The sequence below is a fragment of the Heterodontus francisci genome, chromosome 29, assembly GCF_036365525.1.
Source record: "Heterodontus francisci isolate sHetFra1 chromosome 29, sHetFra1.hap1, whole genome shotgun sequence".
In the NCBI taxonomy this organism is placed as follows: Eukaryota; Metazoa; Chordata; class Chondrichthyes; order Heterodontiformes; family Heterodontidae; genus Heterodontus; species Heterodontus francisci.
The window spans coordinates 27458034-27476564 of NC_090399.1; the positions used below are offsets into that span (position 1 = coordinate 27458034).

At 56.5% G+C, this 18531-nt stretch overlaps 1 protein-coding gene across 1 annotated transcript in view; it reads right to left on the minus strand.

Annotated features, from left to right (window-relative positions):
* tektl1 (tektin like 1) overlaps positions 1 to 18531 on the minus strand; it is a 69748-nt gene that overhangs the window by 24195 nt on the left and 27022 nt on the right. Inside the window, exon 2 of the mRNA XM_068008989.1 lies at positions 2780 to 3441. Coding sequence (XP_067865090.1) covers positions 2780 to 3424 — 645 coding nt within the window. The 5' untranslated portion in view covers positions 3425 to 3441. The remainder of the gene's footprint in view (positions 1 to 2779; positions 3442 to 18531) is intronic.

Sequence of the window (18531 nt, forward strand, 5' to 3'; positions counted from 1 at the left end):
GAAACCATTGTCGATTGTTGTAAAAACCCATCTGGTTTACTAATGTCTTTTAGGGAAGGCAATCTGCCATCCTTACCTGATCTGACCTACAGCAAAGTGGTTGACTCTTAACTGCCCTCTGAAATGGCCTAGCAAGCCACTCAGTAGTCAAGGGCAATTAGGGATGGGCAATAAATGCTGGCCTAGCCAGTGATGCCCACATCCCACAAATGAATCTGTGAACTATGAACTGTTTCTGAGGTATGTCCCTCCTTAAATAAGGTGAATAAAACTGTACGCAGTACTCTAAGTGTGGTCTCACCAATGTCCTGTAGTGTTGTAGCAAGACTTCCTGACTTTTATACTCTATCCCTCTTGCAATAAATGCCAACATTTCGTTTGCCTTCCTAATTACTTGCTGTATGTGCATGCTGACTTTTTGTGATTCATGTACAAGGACACCCAGGTCCCTCTGTACCGCAGCACTCTCTCTCCATTTAAATAATATTCTGCTTTTCCATTCTTCCTGCCAAAGCAGAAAACCTCACATTTTCCCACATTATGCTCCATCAGCCAAATCTTTTCCTAGTCACTGAACCTATCTATATCCCTTTGCAGACTCTTTGTATCCTAACAACTTGCTTTCTTACCTATCGTCAACAAATTTGGCTACAATACAGTCGGTCCCTTCATCCAAGTCATTAATATAGATTGTAAATAGTTGATGCCCCAGCACTAATCCCTGTGGCACTCCACTAGTTACAGTTTTCCATCCTGAAAATAACACATTTATCTTGACTGTATTTCCTGTTAGATAGCCAATCCCCTATTCATGCAAATATATTACCCCCAACACCATGATATCTTATTTTGTGTGGCATCTTATCGAATGCCTTTTGGAAATCCAAATACACTGTATCTACTGGTTCCCCTTTATCCACCCTGGTTGTTACATCCTCAAAGAACTCTAATAAATTTGTTAAACATGGTTTCCTATTCACAAAACCATGTTGACTCTGCGTGATTATATTGTAATTTTCTAGATGACCTGCTACTACCTCTTCAATAATAGATTCTAACATTTTCCCAATGATGGACATTAGGCTAATTGGCCTATAGTTTCCTGCTTTCTGTCTCCTCCACGCCCCCTTTCTTGAACGGAAGTGTTACATTTGCGGTTTTCCAAACCCCTGCGACCTTTCCAGAATCGAGGGAATTTTGGAAGATATTACCTGGCCAGATAAATGCAACGAGCAAAGGGTAAATATGACTGATACTGGGCTAAAAGCTGCAGGAACTTGGGGGAAAACGGGGAATAACTGCTGCCTCCCTCCCCCATGTTAAGGTGATCAGCTCCTCTGTCCCTGCCCCATGTCAAAGGGATCAGCTCATCTGTCTCTCCCTCTCTCCCCCATGTTAAATGGATCAGTTCCTCCTCCCTCCCACCCTCCCCATGTTAAAGGGATCAGCTGCTCCCTTCCTCCCCCACAGATTACCTGGTCATTGATGTTTGTGGGATCTTGCTGCGCACAAAGTGGCTGCTGCATTTCTGACACTGCAAGGGTGACGGCACCTCAAAAAAAGTACCTCATTAGCCAAGAAATGCTTTGAGATGCCCTGAGGAGGTGAGAGGCGCTATATACACGCAAGTATTTCTATCTGTCATTCAGAGAACAGAAAGGACCCCTATTTTGACAAAATCTTTTGATCACTCTGGTCAAGGGAAAGAGTTTTTTAAAAATAAAATTGGGACTGAGATCAGCAAGTCAGTCAGGAAGAAGAAGGATGCAAGAGAAGGAGCTTTGTTTTGGACATGTTCTGATGTTGGATAAAGGGCCGATGAAAGTGGACTAGTGTCGACTGGCTCCTTTATTTCTGTAGAGAGGATGCAGACAGAAGTTAAACTGATTGGACCAATATCATACCGAGTGTTCCTCATTGGCTGCAAAGTACTTTGAGACATCCTGAAGCCATGAAAGCTGTGGAAAAAATGCAAAATCTCTTTCTTCTCTCTCTGGTATACACGGTGTGACAATCCATGTGGCACGGACCCTTCCCCTGGAAGGAGATGCAGAACAGAAAGATCGAGTGGGGGGGGAGGGGGAGGGGGCGGCGTATATGTGCACAAATCGGTGAAGGTGACAAGGCAAGTTAAGAAACTGGTTAATCAGGCGTATGGGATCCTGGGATTTATAAAGACAGTCAGGGAGTACAAAAGCAAGGAAGTTACGATAAAAATTCATAAAACACTGAGTCTGGCCTCAACAGGAGTATTCTGTCCAGTTCTGGGCACCACACTTCAGGAAGGATGTGAAGGCATTAGAGAAGGTGCAGAAAAGATTGACGGGAATGGTTCCAAGGATGAGGGACTTCAAGTTCTGAGGATAGGTTGGAGAAGCTGGGGTTGTTCTCCTTGGAGAAGAGAAGGTTGAGAGGAGATTAGATCGAAGTGTTCAAAATCATGAGGGGTGAGGAGAGAGAGGATGGAGAGAAACTGTTCCCGTTGGCTGAAGGGTCAAGAACCACGGGGCACCGATTTAAGACGACTGGTAAAAGAACTGAAGGCGGCATGAGGAAAAACCTTTTTTTAACGCAGCGAGGGGCTACGATCTGGAAAACAGGGTTGTGGGGAAAGAGCAGCTGAGTGGGACTAGTTGAGCTGCTTTTGCAGAGAGCCGGCATCAGCTCGACAGCCTGAATGGCCTCCTTCTGTGCTGTAACGGCGTGAAGGATGTGACAACCCATGTGGCACGAACCCATCCCCTGGCTTAGAGGCTGTGACAATCCACAGGCCACTAACCCGTTCCCCGGCAGGTCTCATCTTCCGCATCTCCTTGGTCATCCGGTTCATGACCAGCCCCTTACGGACGTCCGCCAGTGCCAGCCTCAGTTTCTCCCGGGTCTCCTTCAGCCGGAAGATCTCACCGTTCACGCGGTTGATCTGGTCGCAGAGGTGGCCAATGACCGAACGGGTCTGCAGCATGTAGCTGCCGATCAGCTCATTGTTCTGCATGACGCAGATGTCCCGCAGGAAGGGCAGCAGCTCCATCTCCACCCTGAAGCCCCAGCCGGAGTTCTGGCCCTCGGGGACTTTGTACAGAATATCCCCGCTCATGTCCCCCTCCCCCGTCACACTGCAGATATTCTTCCTCTCCTCCAACAGGGCGTCTTTCTGCCTCTGGATCTTTTGTAGTCGAGACTTGTAAGCACGCAGTGATTCAGGATCCTCCGACAGATCCCCCGGGAGATACTTGCAGCCTTTTCGCCTGGCCAGGCGTCGCATTTGGTTCTCGTAGAGCGTAGCCGATCGGAAGGGGGTCTGCTGGTAGCGGTTGGATGTAATTTCGATGGCTGCCTCAGCCAACCCCACGGCTTTGATTGCCCTGTCCTGCCAGGATTTGTGACCAATTGATGCCGCTGGCACCTTCACGCTTTGCCACTCCATGATCAGCCTTCACTTGCCTGTGGAGGGGAAGCAAAAGGACAAAGACTTTTTAGTTAAACGACAGTCAAGGATGTGTGGGCCGGTGAGGGTGGGGGGTTTGCGGGGTGGCGCAGGGGAAAACTACACACAATCTCAGCCCCTGCATACACTTCAGTTACTCAGAGCCTCTCTCCTCACCGAAGCCTCCCATTGCTGCCTCCAACATCGCCATCTCCCACCCCTTCGGACAGCCTCACGGAATCAAGGTCGGTCTCCCAGGAACTGGTATTCACTCCCGTTCACTCCACTCTCCATCAATTCCAGCACTCACATGTGCTCTTCTCCCCCAGCTCCCGGTCCTCTCTCACCCCCAGATTCTGGTACTCTCTCTCCCCCAGATCCCAGTACACTCTCTCCCCCAGATCCCGGTACTCTCTCTCCTTCAGATTCCAGTACTCTCTCCCCCCCAGATTCTGGTACTCTCTCGCCCCCAGATTCTGGTACTCTCTCGCCCCCAGATTCTGGTACTCTCTCGCCCCCAGATTCTGGTACTCTCTCGCCCCCAGATTCTGGTACTCTCTCTCCCCCAGATCCCGGTACACTCTCTCCCCCAGATCCCGGTACTCTCTCGCCCCCAGATTCTGGTACTCTCTCTCCCCCAGATCCCGATACTCTCTCTCCCCCAGATTCTGGTACTCTCTCTCCCCCAGAACCCGGTACTCTACTTCCCCAGAACTCGGTACTCAACTCCCCCAGAACCCGGTACTCTCTCTCCCCCAGATCCCGGTACTCTCTTGCCCCCAGATTCTGGTACTCTCTCTCCCCCAGATCCCGGTACTCTCTCTCCTCCAGATCCCAGTACTCTCTCGCCCCCAGATTCTGGTACTCTCTCTCCCCCAGATCCCGGTACTCTCTCTCCCCCAGATTCTGGTACTCTCTCTCCCCCAGATCCCGATACTCTCTCTCCCCCAGATTCTGGTACTCTCTCTCCCCCAGAACCCGGTACTCTACTTCCCCAGAACTCGGTACTCAACTCCCCCAGAACCCGGTACTCTCTCTCCCCCAGATCCCGGTACTCTCTTGCCCCCAGATTCTGGTACTCTCTCTCCCCCAGATCCCGGTACTCTCTCTCCTCCAGATCCCAGTACTCTCTCGCCCCCAGATTCTGGTACTCTCTCTCCCCCAGATCCCGGTACTCTCTCTCCCCCAGATCCCGGTACTCTCTCTCCCCCAGATCCCGGTACTCTCTCTCCCCCAGATCCCGGTACTCTCTCTCCCCCAGATCCCGGTACTCTCTCTCCCCCAGATCCCGGTACTCTCTCTCCCCCAGATCCCGGTACTCTCTCTCCCCCAGATCCCGGTACTCTCTCTCCCCCAGATCCCGGTACTCTCTCTCCCCCAGATTCTGGTACTCTCTCTCCCCCAGAACCCGGTACTCTACTCCCCCAGAACCTGGTACTCTACTCCCCCAGAACCTGGTACTCTACTCCCCCAGAACCCGGTACTCTACTCCCCCAGAACCCGGTACTCTACTCCCCCAGAACCCGGTACTCTCTCTCCCCCAGATCCCGGTACTCTCTCGCCCCCAGATTCTGGTACTCTCTCTCCCCCAGATCCCGATACTCTCTCTCCCCCAGATTCTGGTACTCTCTCTCCCCCAGAACCCGGTACTCTACTTCCCCAGAACTCGGTACTCAACTCCCCCAGAACCCGGTACTCTCTCTCCCCCAGATCCCGGTACTCTCTTGCCCCCAGATTCTGGTACTCTCTCTCCCCCAGATCCCGGTACTCTCTCTCCTCCAGATCCCAGTACTCTCTCGCCCCCAGATTCTGGTACTCTCTCTCCCCCAGATCCCGGTACTCTCTCTCCCCCAGATCCCGGTACTCTCTCTCCCCCAGATCCCGGTACTCTCTCTCCCCCAGATCCCGGTACTCTCTCTCCCCCAGATCCCGGTACTCTCTCTCCCCCAGATCCCGGTACTCTCTCTCCCCCAGATCCCGGTACTCTCTCTCCCCCAGATCCCGGTACTCTCTCTCCCCCAGATCCCGGTACTCTCTCTCCCCCAGATTCTGGTACTCTCTCTCCCCCAGAACCCGGTACTCTACTCCCCCAGAACCTGGTACTCTACTCCCCCAGAACCTGGTACTCTACTCCCCCAGAACCCGGTACTCTACTCCCCCAGAACCCGGTACTCTACTCCCCCAGAACCCGGTACTCTACTCCCCCAGAACCCGGTACTCTCTCTCCCCCAGATCCCAGTACTCTCTCGCCCCCAGATTCTGGTACTCTCTCTCCCTCAGATTCTGGTACTCTCACTCCCCCAGCTCCCGATACTCTCACTCCCCCAGCTCCCGATACTCTCTCTCCCCCAGATCCTGGTACTCTCTCTCCCCCAGATTCCGGTACTCTCTCTACCTCAGCTCCCGTTACTCTCTCTCTTTCCCCCAGTGCCCACTACACTCTCCCCCCAGCTCCCAGTACTCTCTCTCCTCCAGTTCCTGGTAGTCTCTCTCTCCCAGCTCCCGGTACTCTCTCTCCCAGCTCCCGATACAATCTCTCCCAGCTCCCGGTATACTCTCTGCCCCAGCTCCCGGTAATCTCTCTCTCCCAGATTCCATACTCTCTCTCCCCCAGCTCCTGGTACTCTCACTTCCCAGCTCCCGGTACTCTCACTTCCCAGATCCCGGTACTCACTCTCCCCCAGATCCCGGTACTCTCTCCTCCCAGCTCCCGGTACTCTCACTTCCCAGATCCGGGTATACTCTCTCCCCCAGATCCCGGTACTCACTCTCCCCCAGCTCCCGGTACACTCACTTCCCCAGATCCCGGTACTCTCACTTCCCCAGATCCCGGTACTCTCTCCCCCCAGCTCCCGGTACTCTCACTTCCCAGCTCCCGGTACTCTCACTTCCCAGCTCCCGGTACTCTCTCTCCCCCAGATCCCGGTACTCACTCTCCACCAGCTGCCGGTACGCTCTCTCCCCAGCTCCCGGTACTCTCACTTCCCCAGCTCCCGGTACTCTCACTTGCCCAGCTCCCGGTATTCTCACTTCCCAGATCCCGGTATTCTCTCTCCTCCAGATGCCGGTACTCATTCTCCCCCAGCTCCCGGTACTCTCACTTCCCCAGATCCCGGTAGTCTCACTTCCCCAGATCCCGGTAGTCTTACTTCCCCAACTCCCGGTACTCTCTCCCCCCAGCTCCCGGTACTCTCTCCCCCCAGCTCCCGGTACTCACTCTCCCCTAGCTCCCGGTACTCACTCTCCCCCAGCTCCCGGTACTCCCTCTCCCCAGCTCCTGGTACTCTCTCTCTCCCCAGCTCCCGGTACACTCTCTCCCCCAGATCCCGGTACTCTCTCTCCGCAGCTCCCGGTACTCTCTCTCCCCATCTCCTGGTACTCTCTCTCCCCAGCTCCCGGTACTCTCTCTCCCCAGCTCCCGGTACTCTCTCTCCCCAGCTCCTGGTACTCTCTCTCCCCAGCTCCCGGTACTCTCTCTCCCCCAGATCACATTACTCTCTCACTCCCAGATTCTGGTACTCTCTCTCCCCCCGATTCCGGTACTTTCTCTACCTCAGCTCCCGGTACACTCTGTCCCCAAGCTCCTGATACTCTCTCTCCCCCCAGCTCCCAGTACTCTCCCTCTTTCTACCCCAGCTCCTGGTACTCTCTCTGCCCCAGCTTTCAGTACTCAGTCTCTCTCCCAGCTCCCTGTACTCTCTCCCCCAGCTCCCTGTACTCTCTCCCCCAGCTCCCTGTACTCTCTCCCCCAGCTCCCTGTACTCTCTCCCCCAGCTCCCTGTACTCTCTCCCCCAGCTCCCTGTAATCTCTCTCTCCCAGCTCCCGGTGCTGTCTCCCTCCCAGCTCCTGGTGCTCTATCTCTCTCTCTACCCCAGCTCCCTGTCCTCTCTCTCTCCCAGCTCCCTGTACTCTCTCTCTCCCAGCTCCCTGTACTCTCTCTCCCCCAGCTCCCTGTACTCTCTCTCTCTCCCAGCTCCCTGTACTCTCTCCCCCAGCTCCCTGTACTGTCTCCCCCAGCTCCCTGTACTCTCTCTCTCCCAGCTCCCGGTGCTGTCTCCCTCCCAGCTCCTGGTGCTCTCTCTCTCTCTCTCTCTCTCCCCCAGCTCCCAGTACTTTCTCTCTGCTCCAGTTCCCGGTACTCTCTGTCTCTCCCCCCAGCTCCCGGTACTCTCCCTCCCCCAGCTTCCTGTGCTTTCTCTCCATCTCTCTTCCCCAGTTCCTGGTACTCCCTCTCTTTCCCCCAGCTCCCAATACTCTCTCCCCCAGCTCCATGTACGCTCTCTCTCCCAGCACCCGGTACTCTCTCTCTCCCAGCACCCGGTACTCTCTCTCCCCCAGCTCCCTGTACTCTCTCACACAGCTCTCGGTACTCTCTTTCTCTCTCTCTTCCCCAGCTCCCGGTACTCTCTCTCTCCCCCCCAGCTCCCGGTACTCTCCCTCTCTTTCCCTGAGCTCCCGATACTCTCTCCCCCAGCTTCCAGTACACTCTCTCTCTCCCAGCTCCCGGTACTCTCTCTGCCCCAGCTCCCGGTACTCTCCCTCTCTTTCCCTGAGCACCCGGTACTCTCTCCCCCAGCTCCCTGTACTCTCTCGCTCCCAGCTCCCGCTACTCTCTCTGTTCCAGCTTCCAGTACTCTCTCTCTCTCCCAGCTCCTGGTACTCTCTCTGCCCCACCTCCCGGTACTCTCTCTGCCCCAGCTCCCAGTTGTCACTCTCTCTCCCAGCTCCCTCGACTCTCTCATCCAGCTCCCTGTACTCTCTCTCTCCCAGCTCCCGGTACTCTCTCTCTCCCAGCTCCCGGTACTCTCTCCCAGCTCCCGGTACTCTCTCCCTCACATCTCCCGGTACTCTCTCTCCCACAACTCCCAGTACTCTCTTTCTCCCATCTCCTGGTACTCTCTCTCCCCAAGCTCCTCGTACTCTCTCTCTCTCTCCCCAAGCTCCTAGTACTCTCCCTCTCTCTCTCCCAGCTCCCTGTACTCTCTGTCTACCAGCTCCCGGCACTCTCGCCCCCAGCTTCCAGTACTCTCTCACCCAGCTCTCGGTACTCTCTCTCTCTCTTCCCCAGCTCCCGGTGCACGCCCTCTCTTTCCCTCAGCTCCTGATACTCTCGCCCCCAGCTCCCGGTACTCTCTCTGCTTCAGCTCCCAGTAGTCTCTCTCTCTCCCAGCTCCCAGTACTCTCTCTGCCCCAGCTCCCGGTACTCTCACTCTCCTAGCTCCCGGTACTCTCTCTGTCCCAGCTTCCAGTACTCTCTCTGCCCCAGCTTCCAGTACTCTCTCTGCCCCAGCTCCCAGTACTCTCACTCTCCCAGCTCCCAGTACTCTCTCTGTCCCAGCTTCCAGTACTCTCTCTCTCTCCCAGCTCCCGGTACTCTCTCTGCCCCAGCTCCCAGTACTTTCTCTGTCTCCCGGTTTCTTGTACTCTCTGTCTCCCAGCTCCCGGCAATCTCTCTCTCTCTCTCTCACCCAGCTCCCAGTACTTTCTCTCTCCCAGTTCCCGGCACTGTCGCTCCCACAGCTCCTAGTACTCTCTCTCTCTCCCTCTCACCCAGCTCCCAGTACTCTCCCTCTCTCTCTCCCAGCTCACTATACTATCTCCCCCAGATCCCAGTACTCTCTCTTTGTTCCGGCTCTCGGTATTCTGTCTGCCCCAACTCACAGTACTCTCACTCTCTCCCAAATCCTGGCATTCTCTCCCCCCATCTCCCTGTACTCTCTCTCTCCCAGCTCCCGGTACCATCTCTCTCCCAGCTCCCAGTACTCTCTCTCCCAGCTACCAGTACTCACTCTCTCTCCCTCTGCTCCTGGTACTCTCTCTGTCTCCCAGTTCCCAGTACTCTCTCTCCCAGCTCCCAGTACTCTCTCTCTCTCCCTCTGCTCCCGGTACCATCTCTCTCCCTGCCCCCGGTACTCTCTCTACAACAGCTCTCGGTACTCTCTCCCCCTGAGCTCTTGGCACAGGCTCTCCCAACTCCCGGTACTCACTCTTCCGCAGTTCCCAGTACTCTCCCCGCGGCTCCCAATATTCTCTCTTTCTCCTTGCTCTCAGTGCTCTCTCTGCCCCAGCTCGCAGTACTCTCTCTCCCCCCAGCTCGCAGTACTCTCTCTCTCTGCTCCCAGTACTCTCTCTCACCCAGCTCGCAGTACTCTCTCTCTCTGCTCCCAGTACTCTCTCTCACCCAGCACACAGTACTCTCTCTCTCAGCTCCCGATACCCTCTCTCCCAGCTCCCAGTACTCTCTCTCACTCCCAGCTCCCGGTACTCTCCCAGCTCTCGGTACTCTCTCTCGCAGCTCACAGTACTCTCTCCTAATGCTCCCAGTACTCTCCCCCCTGGCTCCCAGTACTCTCTCTTTCTCCGAGCTCCTGGTTCTCACAGTGTGTCCCAGCTGACAGTACTCGCTCTCTCTCCCAGCTCACGGCACTATCTCCCCCAGCTCCCTGTACTCTTTTCCCAGCTCCCTGTACTCTCTCCCTCCCAGCTCCCTGTACTCTCTCCCTCCCAGCTCCCGGTGTTCTCTCTCTCTCTCCCTCTCCCACAGTTCCTGGTACTCTCTCTCCCTGAGCTCTCTGTACGTTCTCTCTCTCTGTCTCCCCAAGCTCCTGGTACTCTCACTACCCCAGCTCCCTGTACTCTCTCTCTCCCAACTCTCTGTACTCTCTCCCCCAGGTCCCCATACTCTCTCTCTCCCAGTTCCCGGCACTGTCTCTCCCACAGCTCCTAGTACTCTCTCTCTCTCCCTCTCACCCAGCTCCCAGTACTCTCCCTCTCCCTCTCCCAGCTGCCAGTACTCTTTCTGTCTCTCTCTCTCCCGGCTCCCGGTACTTGCTCCCTTCAGCTCCCGGTATACTCTCTCCCACAACTTCCAGTACTCTCTTTCCCCCAGCTCCCGGTACTCTCTCTCCCACAGCTCCCGTATTACTTTCTCTCAACACCCGGTACTCTCTCTCGCCCCAGCTCCTGGTACTCTCTCTCCCCCAGCTCTCGGTACTCTCTCTCTCTCTCCCTCTGCTCCCGGTACTCTCTCCTCCAACTCCCGGTACTCTCCCTTTCTCGCCCAGCTTCCTGTACTCTCTCTGCCCCGGCTCCCTGTACTCTCTGTCTCTCTCCCAGCACCCGGTACTCTGTCTCTCCCAGCTCACTATACTATCTCCCCCAGATCCCAGTACTCTCTCTTTGTTCCGGCTCTCGGTATTCTGTCTGCCCCAACTCACAGTACTCTCACTCTCTCCCAAATCCTGGCATTCTCTCCCCCCATCTCCCTGTACTCTCTCTCTCCCAGCTCCCGGTACCATCTCTCTCCCAGCTCCCAGTACACTCTCTCCCAGCTACCAGTACTCACTCTCTCTCCCTCTGCTCCTGGTACTCTCTCTGTCTCCCAGTTCCCAGTACTCTCTCTCCCAGCTCCCAGTACTCTCTCTCTCTCCTTCTGCTCCCGGTACCATCTTTCTCCCTGCCCCCGGTACTCTCTCTACAACAGCTCTCGGTACTCTCTCCCCCTGAGCTCTTGGCACAGGCTCTCCCAACTCCCGGTACTCACTCTTCCGCAGTTCCCAGAACTCTCCCCGCGGCTCCCAATATTCTCTCTTTCTCCCTGCTCTCAGTGCTCTCTCTGCCCCAGCTCGCAGTACTCTCTCTCCCCCCAGCTCGCAGTACTCTCTCTCTCTGCTCCCAGTACTCTCTCTCACCCAGCTCGCAGTACTCTCTCTCACCCAGCACACAGTGCTCTCTCTCTCAGCTCCCGATACCCTCTCTCCCAGCTCCCAGTACTCTCTCTCACTCCCAGCTCCCGGTACTCTCCCAGCTCTCGGTACTCTCTCTCGCAGCTCACAGTACTCTCTCCTAATGCTCCCAGTACTCTTCCCCCCTGGCTCCCAGTACTCTCTCTTTCTCCGAGCTCCTGGTTCTCACAGTGTGTCCCAGCTGACAGTACTCGCTCTCTCTCCCAGCTCACGGAACTATCTCCCCCAGCTCCCTGTACTCTTTTCCCAGCTCCCTGTACTCTCTCCCTCCCAGCTCCCTGTACTCTCTCCCTCCCAGCTCCCGGTGTTCTCTCTCTCTCTCCCTCTCCCACAGTTCCTGGTACTCTCTCTCCCTGAGCTCTCTGTACGTTCTCTCTCTCTGTCTCCCCAAGCTCCTGGTACTCTCACTACCCCAGCACCCTGTACTCTCTCTCTCCCAACTCTCTGTACTCTCTCCCCCAGCTCCCCATACTCTCTCTCTCCCAACTCCCGGTACCCTCTCTCCCACAACTCCCAGTACTCTCTCTTGCCCAGCTCCCAGTACTCTCTCTTGCACAGCTTTCGGTACTCTCCCTCTCTCTATCCCTCAGCTCCCGGTACTCTCACTGTCTCCCCCAGATCCTGGTACTCTCTCTCTCTCCCAGCTCCCAGTACTCTCTCTCACTCCCAGCTACCGGTACTCTCCCAGCTCTCGGTCCTCTCTCTCCCAGCTCACAGTGCTCTCTCCTAATGCTCCCAGTACTCTCCCCCCTGGCTCTTGGTACACTCTCTTTCTCCAAGCTCCTGGTTCTCACAGTGTGTCCCAGCTGACAGTACTCGCTCTCTCTCCCAGCTCACGGCACTATCTCCCCCAGCTCCCTGTACTATCTCCCCCAGCTCCCTGTACTATCTCCCCCAGCTCCCTGTACTATCTCCCCCAGCTCCCTGTACTCTCTCTCCCAGCTCCCGGTACTGTCTCTCTCCCAGTTCCTGGTACTCTCTCTATAGCCCAGGTCCCGGTACTCTCTCCCAGCTCACGATACACTCTCTCGCCCAGGTCCCAGTACTCTCTCTTCCCCAGCTCTCGGTCCTCTCTCTGTCACCCATCTCCCTGCACTCTCCCTCTCCCAGCTCCCGGTACTCTCTCTCTCTCTCTCTCTATCCCTCAGCTCCCAGTACTCTATCACTCTTCCATCCAGCTCCCAGTACTCTCTTTCTCCCGAGCTTCCAGTTCGCTCTCTCCCAGCTCCCGGTACTCTCTCTCCCAGCTCCCGGTACTCTCTCTCCCAGCTCCCGGTACTCTCTCTCCCAGCTCCCGGTACTCTCTCTCCCAGCTCCCAGTACTCCCACTCCCACAGCTTCCGGTACTCTCTTTCTCCCAACACCCAATACTCTCTCTCTCTCCTATTACCCTGTACTCTCTCTCCCTCCAGCTCCCAGTACTCTCTTTCTCCCAGCTCCCGGTACTCTCTCCCTCTCCCAACACCCAGTACTCTCTCTCTCCCTCAGCTGACGGTACTCTCTCTGACTCCCAGCTCCTGGTACTCTCTCTCTCTCTCCATCAGCTCCCAGTACTCCATTACCCACCATCCAGCTCGCAGTACTTTCTTTCTCCCCAGCTCCCAGTACTCTCTACCCCCTAGCTCCTGGTACTCTCTCTGCCCCAGCTTCCAGTACTCGCTCTCTCTCTCCCCCAGCTCCCGGCATTCTCTCCCCCAGCCCCTGGTACTCTCTCTGCCCCAGCTCCCAGTTCTCTCTCTCTTCCACAACTCCCAGTACTCACCCTGCCCCAGCTCCCTGTACTCTCTCTCTCTCTCTCTCTCTCTCTCAACTCCCAGTATTCTCTGTCCATGCTCCCGGTACTCTCTCTCTCCCAGCACCCTGTACTCTCTCTCTCTCTCTCTGTTCCGCTCAGCTTGCAGTACTCTCTGTCCCAGTTCCCAGTACTCTCTCTCCCAGCTCCCGGTACACTCTCTCTCCCAGCACCCTGTACTCTCTCTCTCTCTCTCTGTTCCCCTCAGCTTGCAATACTCTCTGTCCCAGTTCCCCGTACTCTCTCTCCCAGCTCCCAGTACTCTCTCTCTCAGCTCCAAGCACTCTCTCTCTCCCATCTCGCAGTACTTTCTCTCTCACCTCCCGATACTCTCTCCCCCAGCTCCCAATACATTCTCTCGGCCAGGTCCCGGTATTCTCTCTCCCCCAGCTCCCAGATCTCTCTTTCCCCCAGCTCCCTGTACTCTCTCACACAGCTCTCGGTACTCTCTTTCTCCCATCTCCTGGTACTCTCTCTCCCCAAGCTCCTAGTACTTTCTCTCTCTCTCCCCCAGCTCCCAGTACTCTCCCTCTCTCTCTCCCAGCTCCCTGTACTCTCTGTCTACCAGCTCCCGGCACTCTCGCCCCCAGCTTCCAGTACTCTCTCACCCAGCTCTCGGTACTCTCTCTCTCTCTCTCTCTCTCTCTCTTCCCCAGCTCCCGGAGCACACCCTCTCTTTCCCTCAGCTCCTGATACTCTCTCTCCCAGCTCCCGGTACACTTGATCCCACAGCTCCCGGTATTACTTTCTCTCAACACCCGGTACTCTCTCTCGCCCCAGCTCCTGGTACTCTCTCTCGCCCCAGCTCCCGGTACTCACCCTCTCTTTCCCTGAGCTCCCGATACTCTCTCCGCCAGCTCCCTGTACTCTCTCTCTCCCAGCTCCCTGTACTCTCTCTCTCCCAGCTCCCGGTACTCTCTCTGCCTCAGCTCCCGGTACTCTCTCTCTCTCCCAGCTCCCGGTACTCTCTCCCTCACATCTCCCGGTACTCTCTCTCCCACAACTCCCAGTACTCTCTTTCTCCCATCTCCTGGTACTCTCTCTCGCCCCAGCTCCTGGTACTCTCTCTCGCCCCAGCTCCTGGTACTCTCTCTCGCCCCAGCTCCTGGTACTCTCTCTCGCCCCAGCTCCTGGTACTCTCTCTCCCCCCAGCTCCTGGTACTCTCTCTCCCCCGGCTCCCTGTACTCTCTGTCTCTCTCCCAGCACCCGGTACTCTGTCTCTCCCAGCTCCCTGTACTCTCTCTCTCCCAGCTCCCTGTACTCTCTCTCTCCCAGCTCCCTGTACTCTCTCTCGCCCCAGCTCCTGGTACTCTCTCTCCCCCCAGCTCCTGGTACTCTCTCTCCCCCCAGCTCCTGGTACTCTCTCTCCCCTAGCTCCCTGTACTCTCTCTCTCTCCCAGCTCACTATACTCTCTCCCCCAGCTCCCGGTACTCTCTCTGCTCCAGCACCCAGTACTCTCTCTCTCTCCCAGCTGCCTGTACTCTCTCCCCTAGCTCCCTGTACTCTCTCTCTCTCTCTCTCTCTCAGCTCACTATACTCTCTCCCCCAGCTCCCGGTACTCTCTTTCTCTCTCTCTCTCTTCCCCAGCTCCCAGTACTCTCTCTCTCTCCCCCTGCTCCCGGTACTCTCCCTCTCTTTCCCTCAGCTCCTGGTACTCTCTCCTCCAGCTACCTGTACTGTCTCTCTCCCAGCCCCCTGTACTCTCTCCCCCTGGTCCCGGTACTTACTCACTCTCTCTCTCTCTCTCTCTCTCTCTCCCCCCCAGCTCCAGGTACTCTCCCTCTTTCTCCCCGAGCTCCTGGTACTCTGCCCCAGCTCCCAGTACTCTCTCTCTCTCTCTCTCCCTCCCAGCTCACTATACTATCTCCCCCAGCTCCCTGTACTCTCTCTCCCAGCTCACTATACTATCTCCCCCAGCTCCCTGTACTCTCTCTCTCAGCTCACTATACTCTCTCCCCCAGATCCCAGTACTCTCTTTCTTCCGGCTCTCAGTACTCTGTCTGCCCCAACTCACAGTACTCTCACTCTCTCCCAAATCCTGGCATTCTCTCCCCCCATCTCCCTGTACTCTCTCTCTCCCAGCTCCCGGTACCATCTCTCTCGCAGCTCCCAGTACTCTCTCTCTCTCGCTCTGCTCCCAGTACCATCTCTCTCCCTGCCCCCGGTACTCTCTCTACCACAGCTCTCGGTACTCTCTCCCCCTGAGCTCTTGGCACAGGCTCTCCCAACTCCCGGTACTCACTCTTCCGCAGTTCCCAGTACTCTCCCCGCGGCTCCCGATATTCTCTCTTTCTCACTGCTCTCAGTGCTCTCTCTGCCCCAGCTCACAGTACTCTCTCTCCCCCCAGCTCGCAGTACTCTCTCTCTCTGCTCCCGATACCCTCTCTCCCAGCTCCCGGTACTCTCCCAGCTCTCGGTCCTCTCTCTCCCAGCTCACAGTGCTCTCTCCTAATGCTCCCAGTACTCTCCCCCCTGGCTCTTGGTACACACTCTTTCTCCAAGCTCCTGGTTTTGACAGTGTGTCCCAGCTGACAGTACTCGCTCTCTCTCCCAGCTCACAGCACTATCTCCCCCAGCTCCCTGTACTCTCTCTCCCAGCTCCCAGTACTGTCTCTCTCCCAGTTCCTGGTACTCTCTCTCTAGCCCAGGTCCCGGTACTCTCTCCCAGCTCACGATACACTCTCTCGCCCAGGTCCCAGTACTCTCTCTTCCCCAGCTCTCGGTCCTCTCTCTGTCACTCATCTCCCTGCACTCTCCCTCTCCCAGCTCCCGGTACTCTCTCCCTCTCTCTCTCTATCCCTCAGCTCCCAGTACTCTATCACTCTTCCATCCAGCTCCCAGTACTCTTTCTCCCGAGCTTCCAGTTCGCTCTCTCCCAGCTCCCAGTACTCTCTCTCCCAGCTCCCGGTACTCTCTCTCCCAGCTCCCAGTACTCTCTCTCCCAGCTCCCAGTACTCCCTCTCCCACAGCTTCCGGTACTCTCTTTCTCCCAACACCCAGTCCTCTCTCTCTCTCCCAGCTCCTGGTCCTCTCTCTCCCAGCTCCTGGTACTCTCTCTCCCAGCTCCCGGTACTCCCTCTCCCACAGCTTCCGGTACTCTCTTTCTCCCAACACCCAGTACTCTCTCTCTCTCCCAGCTCCTGGTACTCCCTCTCCCACAGCTTCCGGTACTCTCTTTCTCCCAACACCCAGTACTCTCTCTCTCTCCCAGCTCCCAGTACTCTCTCACCCACAGCTTCCGGTACTCTCTTTCTCACAACACCTAATACTCTCTCTGCCCCGAGCTTCTGGTACTCTCTCCCTGCTCCTGGTACTCTCGCTCTCCCAGCTCCCTCTACCCTCTCTCCCTCAGCTCTCGGCACACCCTCTCCAAGCTGCCAGTACTCTCTCTCTTCCAACTCCCGGTTCTCTTTCCGGCAGCTCCCAGTTTTCTCTCCCTCTCCCAGCTCCCAGCACTCTGTCTCCCAGCTCCTGGAACTCTCTATCTCCCAGCTCTCGGTACTCTCTCCCTTTCCCAACTCCCAGTACTCTCTCTCTCCCTCAGCTGACGGTACTCCCTCTGACTCCCAGCTCCTGGTACTCTCTCTCATCCAGCTCTCGGTACTCTCTCCCTCTCCCAACTCCCAGTACTCTCTCCCTCAGCTGAAGGTACTCTCTCTGACTCCCAGCTCCTGGTACTCTCTCTCTCTCTCCATCAGCTCCCAGTACTCCATTACCCACCATCCAGCTCGCAGTACTTTCTTTCTCCCCAGCTCCCAGTACCCTCTACCCACTAGCTCCTGGTACTCTCTCTGCCCCAGCTTCCAGTACTCGCTCTCTCTCTCCCCCAGCTCCCGGCATTCTCTCCCCCAGCCCCTGGTACTCTCTCTGCCCCAGCTCCCAGTTCTCTCTCTCTTCCACAACTCCCAGTACTCACTCTGCCCCAGCTCCCTGTACTCTCTCTCTCTCTCTCAACTCCCAGTATTCTCTGTCCACGCTCCCGGTACTCTCTCTCTCCCAGCACACTGTACTCTCTCTCTCTCTCTCTGTTCCCCTCAGCTTGCAGTACTCTCTGTCCCAGTTCCCCATACTCTCTCTCCCAGCTCCCAGTACTCTCTCTCCCAGCTCCCAGTACTCTCTCACTCAGCTCCCAGCACTCTCTCTCTCTCCCATCTCGCAGTACTTTCTCTCTCACCTCCCGATACTCTCTCCGCCAGCTCCCAATACATTCTCTCGGCCAGGTCCCGGTATTCTCTCTCCCCCAGCTCCCAGTACTCTCCCTCTCACTCTCTCCCAGCTCCCTGTACTCTCTGTCTACCAGCTCCCGGCACTCTCGCCCCCAGCTTCCAGTACTCTCTCACCCAGCTCTCGGTACTCTCTCTTTCTCTCTCTCTTCCCCAGCTCCTGATACTCTCTCCCCCAGCTCCCAGTACTCTCTCTGCTTCAGCTCCCAGTAGTCTCTCTCTCTCCCAGCTCCCAGTACTCTCTCTGCCCCAGCTCCCGGTACTCTCACTCTCCCAGCTCCCGGTACTCTCTTTGCTTCAGCTCCCAGTAGTCTCTCTCTCTCCCAGCTCCCAGTACTCTCTCTGCCCCAGCTCCCGGTACTCTCACTCTCCCAGCTCCCGGTACTCTCTCTGCCCCAGCTCCCAGTACTTTCTCTGTCTCCCGGCTCCTTGTACTCTCTGTCTCCCAGCTCCCGGCTATCTCTCTCTCTCACCCAGCTCCCAGTACTTTCTCTCTCCCAGTTCCCGGCACACTCTCTCCCACAGCTCCTAGTACTCTCTCTCTCTCACCCAGCTCCCAGTACTCTCCCTCTCCCAGCTCCCAGTACTCTTTCTGTCTCTCTCTCTCCCGGCTCCCGGTACTTGCTCCCTTCAGCTCCCGGTATACTCTCTCCCACAACTCCTGGTATTACTTTCTCTCAACACCCGGTACTCTCTCTCGCCCCAGCTCCTGCTACTCTCTCTCCCCCAGCTCTCGGTACTCTCTCTCTCTCTCCCTCTGCTCCCGGTACTCTCTCCTCCAACTCCCGGCACTCACCCTTTCTCGCCCAGCTTCCTGTACTCTCTCTGCCCTGGCTCCCTGTGCTCTCTGTCTCTCTCCCAGCACCCAGTACTCTGTCTCTCCCAGCTCCCGGTACTCTCTCCCCCAGGTCCCGGTACTTACTCTCTCCCTCTCTCTGTCTCTCTCCCCCAGATCCTGGTACTCTCCCTCTCTTTCTCTCTCTCTCTCCCCCAGCTCCCAGTATTCTCCCTCTTTCTCTCCCAGCTCCTGGTACTCTCTCTGCTCCAGCACCCAGTACTCTCTCTCTCTTCCAGCTGCCTGTACTCTCTCCCCTAGCTCTCTGTACTCTCTCTCTCTCTCTCCCAGCTCACTATACTCTCTCCCCCAGCTCCTGGTACTCTCTCTGCCCCAGCACCCAGTACTCGCTCTCTCCCCCAGCTGCCTGTACTCTCTCCCCTAGCTCCCTGTACTCTCTCTCTCTCTCTCCCAGCTCACTATACTCTCTCCCCCAGCTCCTGGTACTCTCTCTCTCCCAGCTGCCTGTACTCTCTCCCCTAGCTCCCTGTACTCTCTCTCTCTCTCTC